Below are 16,968 nucleotides of genomic sequence, written 5' to 3'. Positions count from 1 at the left end.
TGGTATTGTCTCGAGGAACTGCATCTGCCCTCTTAAAAACTATAGTCTCTGCTTGCTACAGAACAGCTTAAGTGGGGTTAAAGATAGTTTCATGTAGCACCCTGACGTGTTTAAGTGCTCAATTGTTAACTGTATGTAGTCTGAGTGGCAGAATGCAGCACTCGCAACCCAGCAGAGGGGCGTTCATTGCCCGGAAAGGCCTGCCAGGCCGACCGTAGGCAGGCCCGAGCTAAGCGAGGGCTTTGGCGAGGACTGCAGCCCATTACTGGCTTGTACGCCTCCCCCACTGCTGGGGCGTGATTGCTATTTGCACCCTGGGGTTTGCTGGGGGTGCAAATCATTTTTTCTCTGGAGATAAAAAAAATGGCCATCGGAAAAAAGGGTTCAAGTTCCTGTTCCATTCCGATTGTGACATCTACGAGCGGAAGGAACACCGAGATGGGAGCACAAAGCTCGGGTCAAACTGGTAAGTGGTGAGGGAAGGGAGGAGGGGGGGGGGGGGAGAAGTTAGGAGGAGGGGGGGGGGGAGAAGTTAGTGTGAGGGTGAGAGGGGAGGTTAACAGGCAGAGGCTCCCTGTTGTCTCCTCACATAAAAAAGAAAAGCTGTGCCACCCGGGGCCGGGCCTCAGATGGCTGGAACCAGCAGGCGGATACTGTGTATTCTCGTTCACTGTTGCAGCCACCTGATTGGCTGAGCGCGGGTGCAAATAATATTTACGCCTTGATCTTCCTTGATAATGAAAGAATGATAATTTGCTCATTTGAATAACCCTTTTCTTTCTAGTCTGGTTTGATTAGATTACTTGTGTCTACTGTAAAATCAGACAATCTCACTGATCATTTGTAGAACTGAAGTATGTAGAAAAAGGTTACTTTGTAGTTAATGTATCATGCTGCACACACACAACACTAAAACAAAAGCAAACATGACTGCAAAGATAACAAGTGCTCTCCGTAACCCCCAATAGATAGCGGTCATCATGACTCCTGAATTAGAAGGGCCCATGTTATTTTAATACTTGCCATTTCAACTAGCCCAGTATGTGCAGCCTGAAACAGTGAACAACTTGAAAATGGTATGGAGTAGTTATCTCCATAATGGCATTGGTCCAGAACCACAGAAAAAGAACCTAAGGAGATGAAGGGAGGACCGACAAATAATTACATTATAGTTTCACTTTAAGGTTATTTACTATAGTTCTTTATGTGATGTACCTTGCAAATTTAACAGCCTGCTCAAGGATCAGATCAACATTCAAGGAGACATTTAGCAACGTTACGGACCGAAAAAACAATTCTAAAGAAAAAAGCATACCTTCTGTAATTACCGGTAAATCCTTTTCCCCTGGGTGAAGGTAGATGTATGTATCTACATGTATTTCCATAAATGCAGATACCATGCTTCTGCCAGTTACGGCAGTGCGTCTGCAAAGAGAAAAAAAAAAAACAGATTTTCTATGCGATAGACTTTGAACTTGTTTGAAACGCACCTGCATATGAATGAACATCTTTACGTTCACCAATAACTGTATGCAAAGTGATTAAATGATCATGAGGCAGTGACTTGTAACCTGAAACCTTTACTGTAATTCCTGTAAGATTATAGAAAGCAGGGCAAGTGAAGCCATGGTGGGCATGCAACTAGGCGGAGGAAGACGGGTGCCCATAGAGTGTGGTGTTGCAGGTCGGGGAAGTCGGCTGTGTAGACCTTTCGACTACATCAGTCAATCTGACCTAGATGCGGAAAACCCAACTCTCCCTCTACCTACCCAACATGTACGTGGTGGATCAACCGAAATGGATGCTAGTCCAGAAAGGGAAAGATGCAGCACAATGCACCTCCTGGGAATTATCCATCACCACATCCAGAAAAACCTGGAAGACTGAGCTGGGAGGGCGTAGAGGGCTGTTCAACCCTGCCACCCCCGCCCACAGCCCCCAACCTATTTTGCACTCCTTGACTGACTGGATGCCTCAGCAGGGATTCCTAGCGACTCCCCTAGGGAAGGTGGTCCTTACGTTTGGAGGTAAAAGTCTGGTTATTCTTTGTTTATGTCTAAACCACATCACATTTGTGCTCCAACCCACTTCCTTTAGGAATCCATCCTCAAAAGAAGTTCTATTTGGCACTCTATAGTAAGTTTCAATCTGAAGGAGACTCATCTAACTTACCAAACCCTTCGGAGCTGCAGAGCGACCCACAGCACTGCGAGTCACCTATGACTCTTGCTGGTTGCTTCGTTCCCTGGAGGGGGCAGAGCCTGCTGGAGCCCAAGTGATCGGAATTCTCCTCAAAACGCACCTGTGTTCACCCTCACGGCGTTCAGCCCGGCAGGGGTGGAGGGCGTTGGCTGTTGTGCGGCTGTTTGGTGGCGATAGTGCGAAGACGCTGAATACAACACCAAGAGGGATTCGATAATACCGTCAGTGGAGACTGCAGGCAAATAGCCTTTCATCCACAGAAAGAAACAACGGTCTGAGAGGCACACCCTGTGAAAAGACCCTGACATCAGAACTCAAGAATACAACCATCCAAAAAAAAAAAACAAAAAAAAAGAATTCAATAGCAAATTCTACAACAGAAATTAACAACATCGAAGATAAGTAAACAAGCAAACATAATCCACAAAGTAAAAACCAAAAACCACACACGAGAGATCACATCCCCTATAGCGCAGGAACGGACAAGAAAGTACGCTACAACAATCCCCACTCCTCGAATAACAGGTACAACAAAGCGCGGGAAACCCGCCGAATTAACCCCTCCACACATGAACCTTAGAGGAAAGACAATGGAGATGCCAGAATTACAACGCGCAATGACCAATCCAGGCGGCAGCAACAAAAAAACAACACTTAAAGAATACAACAACAAAGACCCACCGACCACTACGGAAAGCGACACCAAATAAAGTGGGGAAACAGAAAGAAAGCACACAGCAAATGAAAGTGAGAGAAACACCAGTGAACCTCCATCCCCACTCATGAAAGAAGACACAAAAGATTACTCCTCAAACAAAGAGTCACAAAACACACCAGAAACAAAAGAGGAGTTTACAACAAAATGCGAAAGTGAGAAGCCTGCTACAGGTGACGCGACATCCGAAAAAAGAGATCACAAAGACGGAACTAAGCAATAGAACTACCCCCATTCCAATGGGCAAGACAAAAACAAACATGGAGGAAGAGATAAAGGAAAGCGAGAAGACGCCTATTCCACCTGCCCTACAAGAAGGAAAGGGTGGAAAATAAAGAAAACCCATAACCCAGCACGAAAAAGCAGCCAAAGCACAAAAGAAATGGCAGGCCCTATACGAAAGTCGCAGACACTCGCAACAACTCGCCCCAAAGAAAAATGAGCAGATAAACCACAAAACCGCTAGATTATCACTTGACATAACAGAAATCGAAAACCTAATGAAGAATCATGCAAGAAGAAAAGAGGTCTTCGGTAGCCCACCATCAAACACAAAGAAAACAGACACAGGTCTTTGGGCACAAAAGCAACAAAAAGGAAAAGAACCAATATCAAAAGAGCAAGAATTCTACAACAGAGACAGAAGATTACAAAACAGAAACAATACTAAAGACGAATGGGAAGAAATACAAAATTCAAATCTACAAATAACAGAGAAATGCAGCTGCGACCAACGTACGGAACACGAGTTAGCATCTATACCAACTTCAATGCTAGATTTACAAAATATGTTGATAACTACAACACAATCATTATTGCCATATATGAAGCTACAAGAGGCATTAGTAGACTCAATAAAAGACCAAAACAACACTCATGGCATCGATACAATCAAAACAAAGTTATTTAGAACAACGCATGAACAAAATATTGGAGCGACTAGACATCGAAGCACAAAATAGCCACCTATGGCAAAGCAGGCTATCTGATATTGCCCGGAGCGACAGAGCTGAGAAAACAGACCCGACTCATGCGCTAATTAAAATGATGAGAGCAGCAAACCAAGAGAAACCAACGCAGAACTCTTCCTTAAATGACCAAAGTCTACGTAACATGACAATACAGCAAGAAGAGAGACAGCAAACCTCCGAAGCAAAAGGTATGTCATGAAGCAAAAAGGATTCCCCCTCCCGCAGAAATAAATTTAATCGATCTCACCGAGGAACCCCTCAAGGAAATGAAGGCAAATAATCACACAGACACAGACAAAGAAAGAGACCAATAAACCAACCGATGACAAGAGACTTATACCCTATTCGAAAGGGAAAGAAATGTATGAAATCTTTTCGAAAGGAACTAAGACAACCTAACAGAGAGCAGGACAAAAAAGGAACACCCAACAAAAAAAGAAAGCTCAGAGGTTCACGAGCATTCTTAAGAAACCTAACCAATCCTCTGAAAGAATCACATCCAAAAATAAACAAAATAAACACAACAATCCAAAAAACCTTGAACCCAAAGAGAAAAGAAAAAGCCCAGACCACAATGAACTAGACACAGAAACAGAGGAGCTAATCAACCTATCAACTTATACGGAAGATGAAATCGATCAATCTGAAGAAGCCCAAATCGAAATTGCAGAGGCATCGTTAATTACGGTAGATGAATACGAAGAGCAACCAGAAGACCAAATTCACGAAGAATTAGGATACGATATGACACTTGACGAAATATCTAAAATTGAATGGGAAGAAGACAACGAAACATCAGATGTGAATAACCATCTCACACCGACAAGGGAAGCCCAAAACAACAACAACGATGATAAAACAACCGATGGACAAACAGAAAAAGTAATAAAACTACCAATTTTTGTCCTCCAACAAAAAAATGCAGACGGAAAAATAAAACAAGAATAACAAAAAATGACAATCTAATCATGAACCGAACCAATGTGCTACGATTGATACAAGCTATCCCCAACATGAAAGAAATCACAACAAAAGATATAACAGTAGAATTCTGCGATGAAATAACGGACTGAGTGAAGATTTCCTTTGATTCTGAAAAAACACTGTACAGAATGATAGACAATAAAAAAAATCTGCAAGCAGCTAGGCTTCGAAGCGACACTTATCGAAGAAATGCAAATGACAGAGGAGAAAAAACCAAAAAAAACAGTAAGCTGGCGCCAGTCGGAGACAAATCAACGTGTGTGCGAATTAGATGACGTCTATGACAACACATCACCAGAACACAAGAGCGAAGACGACATGTATGAAAAAGAAAATGACAACAAAGATTATCAAAACCACCACGACCTTTACAGAAAATATGGAATATGGAGGCAACAAAAGAACTCACCAGTAAACACAGACAAAAGACATAACCAAGGAAGATAACAACTAAAGGAAGAATGTCTGCATAGCACCACACTATGCTCATGGAATACCCGGGGACACAGCCATTTATTTAACACATCAAATTCAACTCTCATAGAGGCTGACACTCTGCATCCAAGAATCATGGATAACGCAACAACCGATAGCAGATGGATACACCATAATAATGAATCCCGCAATTCAACAGCAAAAAGGCAGACCGTCCACTGGCCTCCTAACTATAATCAAGAATGGACAAAACATCGACATACTAGAATACGAAAACCTAAACCCATGGATACAAATTACAATACTTAAGTATAAATCGGAGAACAAAGAGAAAGAATCCACAGCCGAGAACCACAAGAAGGATCGCTTATGGGCATTAATGAACCTATACTGGAACCCAGCAGGAATAACGGATGAGAAATTTATAGACACAGTAACATCAACAATAGACTACATCAAAGGAAAATACAATGAGATAGAATTTATAATATGTGGCGATTTAAACATCCACATATTTAATGAAAAAGGAGAACTAGAAAAATCTCATCTGTCACCCCGAGCTAAATGCTGGACCAAAGAATTACAATGCAGGAATATGAGGAGATCAGATAGCATTGACACAACTACTGGAAGGCAAAAGGAAACTTGGGCAAGAGGCAAGTCCACTGCCATAATTGATTACATATACATGAGCGAAAACACACATGAAGATCTAAAGGAATCCAGAAACATCAAAACATAAGTAAGCAACCATTATATACTGAAAAGAACGTTGAACATTGGAAAAACAGCGAACAAAGCCGATTCAACCAAAATTGAAATAAACAATGGAAAAAACAGATTAAGAATTGGGGAAAAAAAGAATGGAAGAACTGCCAAAAATAATGAACAACTCAACACTAGATGAACTAGAAAAAGAAAAAAAAAAAAAATCAACTATGGGTGGCTACTATTACCATACAGATGCAATAAAATACAAAATGGAACGTTGACAAACAAAGAAACACACTCATGCATACAAAAATAAAATAACCAAGAAAGGAGAAATGAGAACAAAAATAAAACTAATGAAACACCATCCCGGCAAATATAAGGAAATCAAAACAGAAAAACAACACTACAGAAATTGGATAAAGAACAACAAAGCCATAATATTACAAGAAGACGCAGAGAAGATGCTTCAGACATTAAAGAACAGAAATACGAAACAACTACGGACACTACTACACGACCAAACCCAAACACAAAACAGTATGGTCTCTGACATACCAGAAGCAAGATGGACGGAATATTTCACAGAGATTTACGGGAGTAACAACATAACGAAAGAAGAAAACAATACACAACAAAACATATGGCAATGGGAATGGGACCATGAAGATCTAAAAAAGGCGATTAATACCCTAAACACCTCCAGAGCCCCAGGCCCAGATGGGCTTTCCAACATGATAATCAAGCAGAATGCAGCAGTGGGGACAGCGATATGCGAGAGCATTTTTACGATGATACAAAACACAAAAAATCCCAAACACATGGAAACAAGCTACTATAATACCCATATTCAAGCAGGGAGAAAAAAAAAAAAGAACCACGATCGACCTCTTGGCGCTCCTAGTCCCTTTTGGTAAAATATTCGCAAAAATACTACTAGGAAAACTAGACAGATGGGCAAACAAAGAAAAGAAATATGCAACAAGACAAACTGGATTCATCAAAACACTGGGTACCAACATCAACTTATTTCTACTAAACCTACTGAAACATGAAGCCATAAGAAGCAAAATACAAATCTACGTCGCCTTTGTAGACTTACGGTTAGCTTTCGACTCTGGGAATAGAGACATTCTATGGTAAAAACTGATCGCATGGAAGTGTCCAACTGACATCACCGAACCGATTAAACTTTTATATGAGGACACCAGTGTTAGAGTTAGACTATCAAAAGATGGCTTACTCACGGAACAAATAAGAACATGCAATGGACTAAAACAAGGATGCCCATTAGCAGCCACTTTATTTCACCTCTACATGGCAGACCTCGAAACAAACATCTATATACCGTAAACAAATCCTCCAAAAATTAACACAGCGATACCTTGCATTATGTACGCTGACGACATAGTGCTTCTGGCAAAAACTCCGAGAGGATTACAGATCGCACTTGGAAAACTAGAAACATACATGACAAAGAACAAACTGAATATAAAAACGAAAAAAACAAAAGTCATGACTAAAAAAAGAAGACAATCAATCGCCAGATCTCTTCCTTCTATATAGGAAAGAAAAAAAAGGACACTGTAAAAACCATAAAATATCTTGGAATATGGATCTCTCAATCGTCAACAGAAGAAGTGGGCTGAACATCTTAAAGAAAAAACCTTGTCCCTAGCCCGGCAAGCAAAAATAATCCACCGAAAATATGGCAAATTCTCGTTGACCCCAGTAATCACATTCTCCAAACAAAAAGTCACGGCCATCTTAACATACGGAGCGGAATCCATGATAAACATCAACAACATCTGGGACAAACTTGAAGGGTGTTTTTGGAAAAAAGTACTAAACCTGCCAGTCTCACTACCCACCTCATGAATCCGAGCCGAACTTGCACTTCAATCGCTTGAATCCATGGTCTTATGGAAACAACTGGACTTATACAGGAAAATCATGACTAAAACCAATACCCCACCTCTGGAAATATTTAGAACAGAAGAAAACTGTAACAGAGATCACGCCTTAGAAAAATGGAAAACAGTGACAGAAGTGAAAAGAGAAGAGCAAGATATATCGATGGAAATGCTATTAGAGAGACCACAAAAAGCAAAAACAAACTAAAAGAGAATGACTGGCTGATAACCAACCAAAAGAAAAATAGATACCGGCATAATATACTCAACCTATCTGACAATAGAAGACTTAACCAACTACCTTCATACTTACAAATATTTCCATCGTCAAAAATAAGATACATTTATCGTCAAAAATAAGATACATTTATGAGACTACAGCTAAACATCCTCCCGACCCGAGAAATAATGGCAGCTAGAAAACAAATCCCCAAAAGCAAAAAATACTGCAGATTCTGCAACAACCCCCAGATGACCGAGAGTCTACATCATATAATCATGATATGCCCGGCACTGAATGAAAAAAGACAACAATCAAGAAAATGGTTTATGAACACCCAAACTGTCCCAACACCGGAAGACCGCTGGGCGAGGATGATCTCTGGGAACGAAAAAAAAATTGGTCTTTGCCCTAATATCATTTTGGAATAACATCATGAACAATAGACGAACAGAATAATACACTTACACGATGAAAGAAAACAAGAAGCAAGAAAAAGGACAAAACTTTAATAACCTATGCTATGTAACTTGAGCAAAACACAACAAGGAAAGCAAGATGAAAGGTTTAAATGCAAACCAAACATTGAAGAACATTTTTTTTTTTATATCATTCTGCTTTATGTTTATTGTTTTATGTGATGTTTATCCTCATCTTTATACCAAAGGGAGATTGTCCCAATCCAGAATGGAGGGAATGAAGCAGGGAACTGATTGGCTATCAAGGTGCTGCAAGCTGATTAGAAGACAAGGCGATATGGGAGCAGTTGCAGGATTGTAAACTACCTTTCATTGTCCAACCTTCATCAGGAAGGTCCTGTAGTAAACTGTTCCGAGTTAAGGCCTATGTAACTTCTTGTAATATGATCAGGCCCAGTTGAAGGAGCGAGTTTGGTGACAGATCTTCGTGGGAGAAGTCTTGCGGATGCTTTGTGGGAGCGCAGCGCTCTAGTTTAACTTTAGAAGAGAGACTGTTAATTTGTTGATTTCCAGTCAGGTCAAGGAACAGTTTTATTATGATCGCCAAGTCAGTCTTTGTGGTTTAGGCATTTAGCTAGATAAATAGGAGTTTTGTTAAAGAGACATTTTGAATACATCCTGGCGTTTCTTCAGGGAAAAGTAAATTCTTCCATCTGAAAAAGACTAAGCTGCTACTTTTCTGTTTGATTGAGGTTCTTACCTCATTAATTGCCAAAGAGGTGAAAGCCCATGTGTAAATATTATGAGATACGCATTATGACGGAAAGCGGAGTAAAGTTTTGACAACCGATGCTTGTCCGCAGTAGGGAGCTTTCTTCTGAGAATGCGCGCCGCGGTAGTGAACGATTTCACTCCGGCAGTGGCGTATGAAGTTATTTAGAGGATTCATATCCTCACACTGAGGTAAAGGATAAATGTCCGTCAGTGCTTGCAAAGGGCTACATGCATTGCGGTGACAAGTCATTCTTGTTGTCGCCGCACACGAGCGAGTGATCAGTGTTAAACGCATGCGCAGAAGCGTCTGAAAGACTCTTCTCATTGAAGAATTGAAGATCGACGCAGCTGCCAAAAGCGATTAGTGCGATCTCTAATAATTTAGGAAAAGAAGCATCATCTTCACTAATTAACATCTGCAACTGGTCAACGTGTATTTGAGTGCGAGACAAAACGTGTTTCCTGAACAAACTATTTCTGCTTTCAATGCAGGTAGAGAACTCAATTATCTAGGAAAGTGAACATTTAGAAGGAATTGGACTAATAATTAACTTCTTAATTATCTGGCTTGAGGGGTGCTTTCTTCTGGTGAAAATAAATGTGAAACAACTCACCTGTCATGAGATTAGCAATCAGAGGTCTTTTTTCAAATAAGTTTGAACCCAGAAGTTACCTTTGAGCAATTAACTACTCAAGCAGAAAAAACTTCAATACTGGCCTTCCAGCTCATCAGGGAGGCTTAACAGGTACTCAGATTTTCTAGGGGAGTTGTGGGGACAGTATTCAGTAGAAAGGAAATAATCTGTTTCTATCCTCTGCAGGTGCTCACCTACTTAAGAAGTGTTACCAGTGTTGTTTTTTGTTTTCTCCACTTCCCCTTGGAGTTGTTAAGATATCTGCCGTTTAATTTAGTAGTTGGCTGCACAGCTTTGGGGGACTGTGGGGCTCAGCAGCTTCTGCGGACCAAGATGCACGACTGGACAGAATGAAAGGCCAAAATTGAGTCCGCCTGAGCTGCTGAGTCCATTGGGGATCATGGCAGAGATAGGGGATTTGATTAGGGAATTGAGGGATGACCTCCGCATCTCTCATCAGGAGAATGCTAAAATTAGTAAAATAGTTGAGGAGTTGGGGGAGGCTGTGTCTCAGATCCAAGGGTCTGAGAGACAGCAGAGAGGGGAGACAGAGGGCCTTCGGGGTCAGCCTCCGATTTTGTTTAGGGAAGAATTGGGGAGTAGTCAAAGTATAACAGGTGGTATGGAGCTCTTGGGGGTTCCAGTACCTTTGGCTCCACCTGAGCGTTTTGAGGGGGAGACCCTAAACAATTCCAAACCTTTTTGACGCAATGTGAACTTCATTTTCTCTGCAGACCAGGGAGTTTTCCTACAGAAGAGGCAACAGTAGCTTTTGTGTTGACTATCTTACTGGGGAGGCAGCAGCGTGGTCAGTTTTGTTAGTTAGTCAAAGGGATCCAGTTTTCAAGAGATTTGCTCAGTTTCATGAAGAGTTACAAAAAGATGTTTGGAAGAAGGAAACTTTCAATTGAGGTTGAGGGAGAGTTGTTGGAGCTTATACAAGGGAATAGAGATTTGATTAGTTCCCAGTTCAAGTCTTTGACGATGGAGAGTAGATGGCCAGAGGATAAAAGAGCTACACTTTTCCATCGAGGTCTTAGGGAACAAATAAAGGACGCTCTGGCCACTATAGTTGAGACCTACCTCCTGTGATGCTCTTATTGATTTGGTCATGCAGGTGGATTTTAGATTAAGTGAGAGACGGAGGGGTTTAGGAGAAGTAAGGATGGTTCAGCATGTAGAAAAAACTAAGGAATCGACTAGCAGGGAGGAAAGAGGCAAATCAGTTTCAGGAGTTAGTAAGAGGGGTCCGTTGACTAAGGAAGCGAAGGAGAGGAAAAGGCAAAATAAGTTATGTTTATATTGTGGAAGGAGTGTCATTTTTTGAGTAATTGTCCTTATACTCCCAAGAGATCTCGGTCATTTGGTACCAGTCAACAATTAGCCGCAAGCACCCTTCAAGCTGCTGTGCCACACATTACCATCAATGTATCCTTGTTTTATGAGGGGATTTTGAAGGGTTCTGGTCCAGCCATGATAGACTCTGGAGCAACAGGTAATTTCATGGACAAGGGGTTGGCTAAGTCATTAAAGATCCCTTTGGTGGAGAAGGAGATTTTACGGCGGTTGATGGGTCCTATTTAACATCAGGTCCGAATACACATGATACTTTGCCTTTACATTTGGTCATTAAGGAGGAACATGGGGAGGAAATCTCTTTTTTGACTTCTCACAATCCAGTAATTGATTGGGGAAGAAGGTTGTGGAGTTAAGTTCAGAATTTTGTAAGGAGCATGGTGGTGGAGTGAGTCATTCTATTGGAGCAGTTATGGGAATTCTGCACGAGTGTTATTCAGATTTTGAAGACGTATTTGATGAGAAGCAAGCTGGGGAGTTACCACCACACAGGTCCTATGATTGCAAGAGTGATTTGGAGGATTGAGCATCGTTACCCAGCAGCAGAGTTTATGCTCTGAGAAGGAGTATTTGAAGGAATATCTTGAGTAACATCTAGCTAAGGGTTTCATCAGGTATTCTCAATCTCCTGCTGCTTCTCCTTTATTTTTTGTTCCTAAGAAAGATGGAAAGTTGACAAATTGTATAGACTATCGCTCCTCAAATAGAGTCGCTGTAAAGAATATATACCTCCTGCCTCTGATTTCAGAAATGTTAGATCGTATTCAAGGGGACGAAATATTTTCGAAATTAGACCCAAGGGGAGCTTACCATCTAGTCCGGGTGAGACAGGGTGATGAATGGAAGACAGCTTTCAAAACGCGATTTGGGTTGTATGAGTATCAAGTTATGACTTTTGGTTTGTGTAATGCTCCGGCAGCTTTTCAATTCTTTATTTACGATATTCTCATGGAATTCCTTGATATCTTTTTAATTGTTTATATTGATGATAGCTTGATATTTTCCCCTGACGAAGAACACCAGAGGCATGTGAGATTGGTTTTAGACAAGTTGAGAGAGAACCATCTTTTTGCTAAGCTTGAGAAAAGCCAGTTTCATACTAATGTAGTAGAATTTCTCGGGTTTGTAATCTCTCCTTCAGGTCTGGAGATGGGCGACAAGAAGGTGCACGTGGTTAAGAATTGGCCAACACCAACTCGAGTGAAGGAGGTTCAAAGTTTCTTGGTGTTTGCCAACTTTTATAGAAGATTTGAGGGTTTCTCTCAGATAATCCCGCCAATCACAAAGCTGCTTAAAAGAAGGGGCGAAAATTTGTTGGAGCAAAGAAGCTGAGAAGTCTGTTCAGGAATTGAAGAAAAAGTTTATCTCAGGTCCTATTGTGATCCATCCGGACCCTTCCAAGGAATTTTTTGTGGAAGCCGACTCCTCTAATCTGGCCATGGCAGCAATTCTTTCTCAGCGACATGAGCACACTGGGCAATTACATCCGGTGGCTTTCTTTTCAAGGAAATTTCTGAGGCAGAAAGTAATTATACCATAATGGATCGGGAGTTGTTGGCTCTAAAGGCAGCATTTGTAGAGTGGAGACATTACTTGATGGGTGCCAGACATACAGTCACTGTCCTTACGGATCATCAGAACCTTCTGTTCTTGAAGTCTGCAAAAACCTTGACTCCCAGGCAGTTGCGCTGGTCCTTGTTTTTTGCGTATTATGATTTTATTGTGACATTCAGATTAGGAAAGTTGTATGGTAAGGCGGACGCCTTGTCAAGGCAATTTCCGGGTAGTAAACAAGAAATGGAGATTACTGTTAAGTCTTTAATTCCTGAAGATCATTTCATTTCTGCAAGCATTTCTAATAGTAGTGAACTAAAGCAGAAGATTCAAGATGCTTTGGGTGAGCAGGAGATGAAGAACTGGTCTCGTAAGGACTCGGCTAGAACAATTCATGAAGGTTTGCCTTTTGTTGGTGCTATAGTCCATCTTCCAAGTGAAGAGCTGTTGGAAAAGATTCCACATGAATGTCCAATGCGAGTTTGGTGGGACACCCGGGGTTTCAAATGACTTTAGATCTTGTCCAAATACATTTTTTGGTGAAAAACCATGAGTGGATACATTAAATTTTGTTAAAACTTGTGAAGTTTGTGCCAAGGCTAAAGCATCCTGCGGTAAGCCAGCAGGCTTGATGGAGCCATTTCCTATTCCTCCTCTTCCTTGGCATACCGTTTATGTGGATTTCATTGTGGATTTACCAGTGGTTGCTCTGTCATTTTGGTTGTGGTAGATTGCTTGACTAAGGAGGCTAATTTTATTCCAGTAAAGGGTCAAGCTACTAAACCGGTGCTTGCTCAGAGATTTATTCAGGAGATCGTTCGTTTGCATGGATTACCCAGCAGAGTGATTTCGGATCGTGGTTCGCAATTTGTTTCCAAGTTTTGGAATGCATTTTGTAAAGAGCTGGGGATGAAGATTCATTTATCAGGATATCATCCTGAATCCAATGGGCAGGTTGAACGCGTCAATCAGAAGTTGAAGTACCTGAGGTGTTTTTGGCATGAGAATCAAGGTTGGATGAATCTCCTTTGGGTGGCAGAGTTCGCCTACAACAACTCCAAGAAGGATTCAACTTTGATGTCTCCTTTCTTCTGCAGCAGAGGTTTCCATCCACGATTCTTGCGTGAACTGGCGAGATCAGAGTTGTCTAATCAGGCAGTGGAGGAGAGATTCCAAACTATGCGAGAAGGATTGGAAAGGGCAACTAAATCCTTGTTATCTAGTCAAGAGAGTAACAAGAGGTTTGCTGACAGAAAACTTAATCCTAGTCCTAATTAGGAGGTTGGGGATTTGGTTTGGCTTTCTACAAGTTATTTGAGATTGAAGGGGTGGAATAAATTCAGTACACGGTTTGTATGGCCTTTTGAGGTTGAGAAAATCATTAATCTGGTGTCTGTCAGGTTATGTTTTGCCAGCTGGTCTGAAAGTACATCCGACGTTTCACGTTAGTTTGCTTAAGCCTGTTGTGAAGGGAACAAGGTTAAGTTCTTCTCCCCAGGTGATTGTTATGGAGGATGATTCGGAAGAATTCGAGGTTAAAGCAATTTTGGACTCAGAAGAAGTAGGGGGAAGTTGCAGTACCTGAGACTGGGAAGGTTATGGTCCTGAGGAAAGATCTTGGGAGATGGCGGAGCATGTTCATGCTCCCGAGTTTGTTAAGAGATTTCATCGACGATTCCTGACTAAGCCAGCCCCTGTGGTTAGGGCTTGAGAAGGGGGTACTGTTGGCTTTTCCCAGGTTTTCTTTTCCTTTTAGTTCAATTTCTCATTCTGCTTTATGTTTATTGTTTTAGGTGATGTTTATCCTTATCTTTACACCAGAGGGAGATAGTCCCAATCCAACATGGAGGGAATGAAGCAGGGAACTGATTGGCTATCAAGGTGCTTGGAAGACAAGGTGACATGGGAGCAGTTGCAGGATTCTAAAATGCCTTTCATGGTCCAACCTTTATCAGGAAGGTCCTGTAGTAAACTGTTGTGAGTTAAGGCCTATGTAAGTTCTTGTAATATGATCAGGAGCAGTTGAAGGAGTGAGTTTGGTGACAGATCTTCGTGGGACAAGTCATGTGGATGCTTGGTGGGAGCGGAGCGCTCTAGTTTAACTTTAGAAGAGAGACTATCTGTTCATTTGTTGATTTCCAGTCAAGTCAACGAACAGTTTTATTATGAGTGCTAACAGACAGTCTTTGTAGTTTAGGTATTTAGCTAGGTAAATAGGAGTTTTGTTAAAAGAGACATTTTGAATTCATCCAGGGTAAAGAAAATTCTTCCATCTGAAAAAGACAGTTTTTGAAGCTGTTACTTTTCTCTTTAATTGAGGTTCTTCCCTCATTAATTGCCCAAGAGGTGAAAGCCCATGTGTAATTATGATGAGATCCGCGCTGCGCCGGTAAGTGGAGTAAAGTTTTGACAACCGCTGCTCGTCCGCACGTGCCCAGTAGGGAGCTTTCTTCTGAGAATGCGCACTACGGTAGTGAACGATATCGCTCCCGCAGTGGCGTATGAAGTTATTTAGAGGATTCATATCCTCGCGCTGAGGTAAGGGATAAATGTCCGTCAGTGCTTGCAAAGGGCTACATGCACTGCAGTGACAAGTAAATTCTTGTTCTCGCCACACGCACGAGTGAGTGATCAGTGTTAAACGCATGCGCAGAAGTGTTTGAAAGACACTTCTCATTGAAGAATTGAAAGAAGATCGACTTTGTATCTACGCAGCTGCCAAAGAGATTAGTGCGATCTCAAATAATTTAGGAAAAGAAGCATCATCTTCAGTAATTAACATCTGCAACTGGTCAACATGTATTTGAGTGCATGAGACACATTTTTTTTCCTGAACAAACTATTTATGCTTCCATTGCAAGTAGAGAACTCAATTATCTAGGAAAGTGAACATTTAGAAGTAATTGGACTAATAATTAACTTCAATTTCCTGGTTTGAGGAGTGCTTTCTTCTGGTGAAAATAAATGTGAAACGGCTCACCTGTCATGAGATTAGCAATCAAAGGTCTGCTCAAGATCTTTTCATGAACTAAATTAGTCAAGAGTCATGGAACAAATTTTATACAAGTATGTTTGAATCCAGAAGTTATCTTCCAACAATTACCTACTCAAGCAGAAAAAACTTCAATACTGGCCTTCCAGCTCATCAGGGAGGCTTAACAGGTATTCAGATTTTCTAGGGGAGTTGTGGGGAACAGTATTCAGTAAAAGGAAATAATCTGTTTCTATCCTCTGCAGGTGCTCAACTACTTAAGAAGCGTGACCTGTCTCGTTTTATGTTTTCTCCACTCCCCCTTTCCCTTGGAGTTGTTAAGACATCTGCTGTTTAATTCAGCAGTTGGCTGCACAGCTTTGGGGGACGGTGAGGCTCAGCAGCTTCTGTGGACCATTGCCCATTTATTTTTTGTTTATGTTTTTGTCTATGGTGGTTTGTAGATACTTACATTTTTGTAGAAACACTACATCTGTCTGCCTGGAAGGCTGGCTCTGCAGGGCCTTAAAATAGGAGTGGTTTGTTTGCAAAGACACATCACTTGAAATATTGCTTCACATTCATACACAGCTGTTTGTCTTCACAATGGTTGCGGTAGAGCTAGGAAAAGCCTCGACCCCAGCCTGCACTAGCAAATAAAGCCCTACAGTCTATTCTTTCAAACCAGGGGGCACTCCCTTACTTTTACGGTTACTGAAAGAAAAACAGCCGCCCCATTTGCCTATGTTCTGCCCTTTCTGTGCTATCATCTGCACTCAACAGTCAGAAGGCTGTCTCTTCTGCCTTCTACTCACTGCCTTTTCGTTATAGCCCTTTGATGGCAGCACCAATATACAACATTCAGTGGGCCAAAAGAGGAGAGATCCAATTCAGTCTATGTCCAGCAGTTTGAGGGGGCGGATTAGCATATCAATATCTTCATAGAGGTCTCATGCGTGCCAGATAATGAGCTGGAGCAGCTTCTGTGGTCCCCATTCCCACTGAGTCCAATGGCACTCAAATGCGAATTGGGGACTTACAATTACTGGCATCTGACTTCCCCGACCACTGGGGGTGTAATGCCCCAGTGTTTCCAGCAAGCCAGGTG

At 41.5% G+C, this 16,968-nt stretch overlaps 1 protein-coding gene across 2 annotated transcripts in view; it reads right to left on the bottom strand.

Moving 5' to 3' along the window:
• ZC3H13 (zinc finger CCCH-type containing 13) overlaps positions 1 to 16,968 on the bottom strand; it is a 1,331,719-nt gene that overhangs the window by 1,280,064 nt on the left and 34,687 nt on the right. For both annotated transcript variants that reach the window (XM_069639959.1, XM_069639960.1), the window contains exon 3: positions 1,316 to 1,425. In XM_069639959.1, the coding sequence (XP_069496060.1) occupies positions 1,316 to 1,425 (110 nt within the window). The remainder of the gene's footprint in view (positions 1 to 1,315; positions 1,426 to 16,968) is intronic.

The sequence above is a fragment of the Ambystoma mexicanum genome, chromosome 7q (assembly GCF_040938575.1).
Source record: "Ambystoma mexicanum isolate Mex_15411 chromosome 7q, UKY_AmexF1_1, whole genome shotgun sequence".
In the NCBI taxonomy this organism is placed as follows: domain Eukaryota; kingdom Metazoa; phylum Chordata; class Amphibia; order Caudata; family Ambystomatidae; genus Ambystoma; species Ambystoma mexicanum.
The sequence above is the reverse complement of the archived record's forward strand: the minus strand, read 5'-3'. Positions and strand labels throughout refer to the sequence as shown.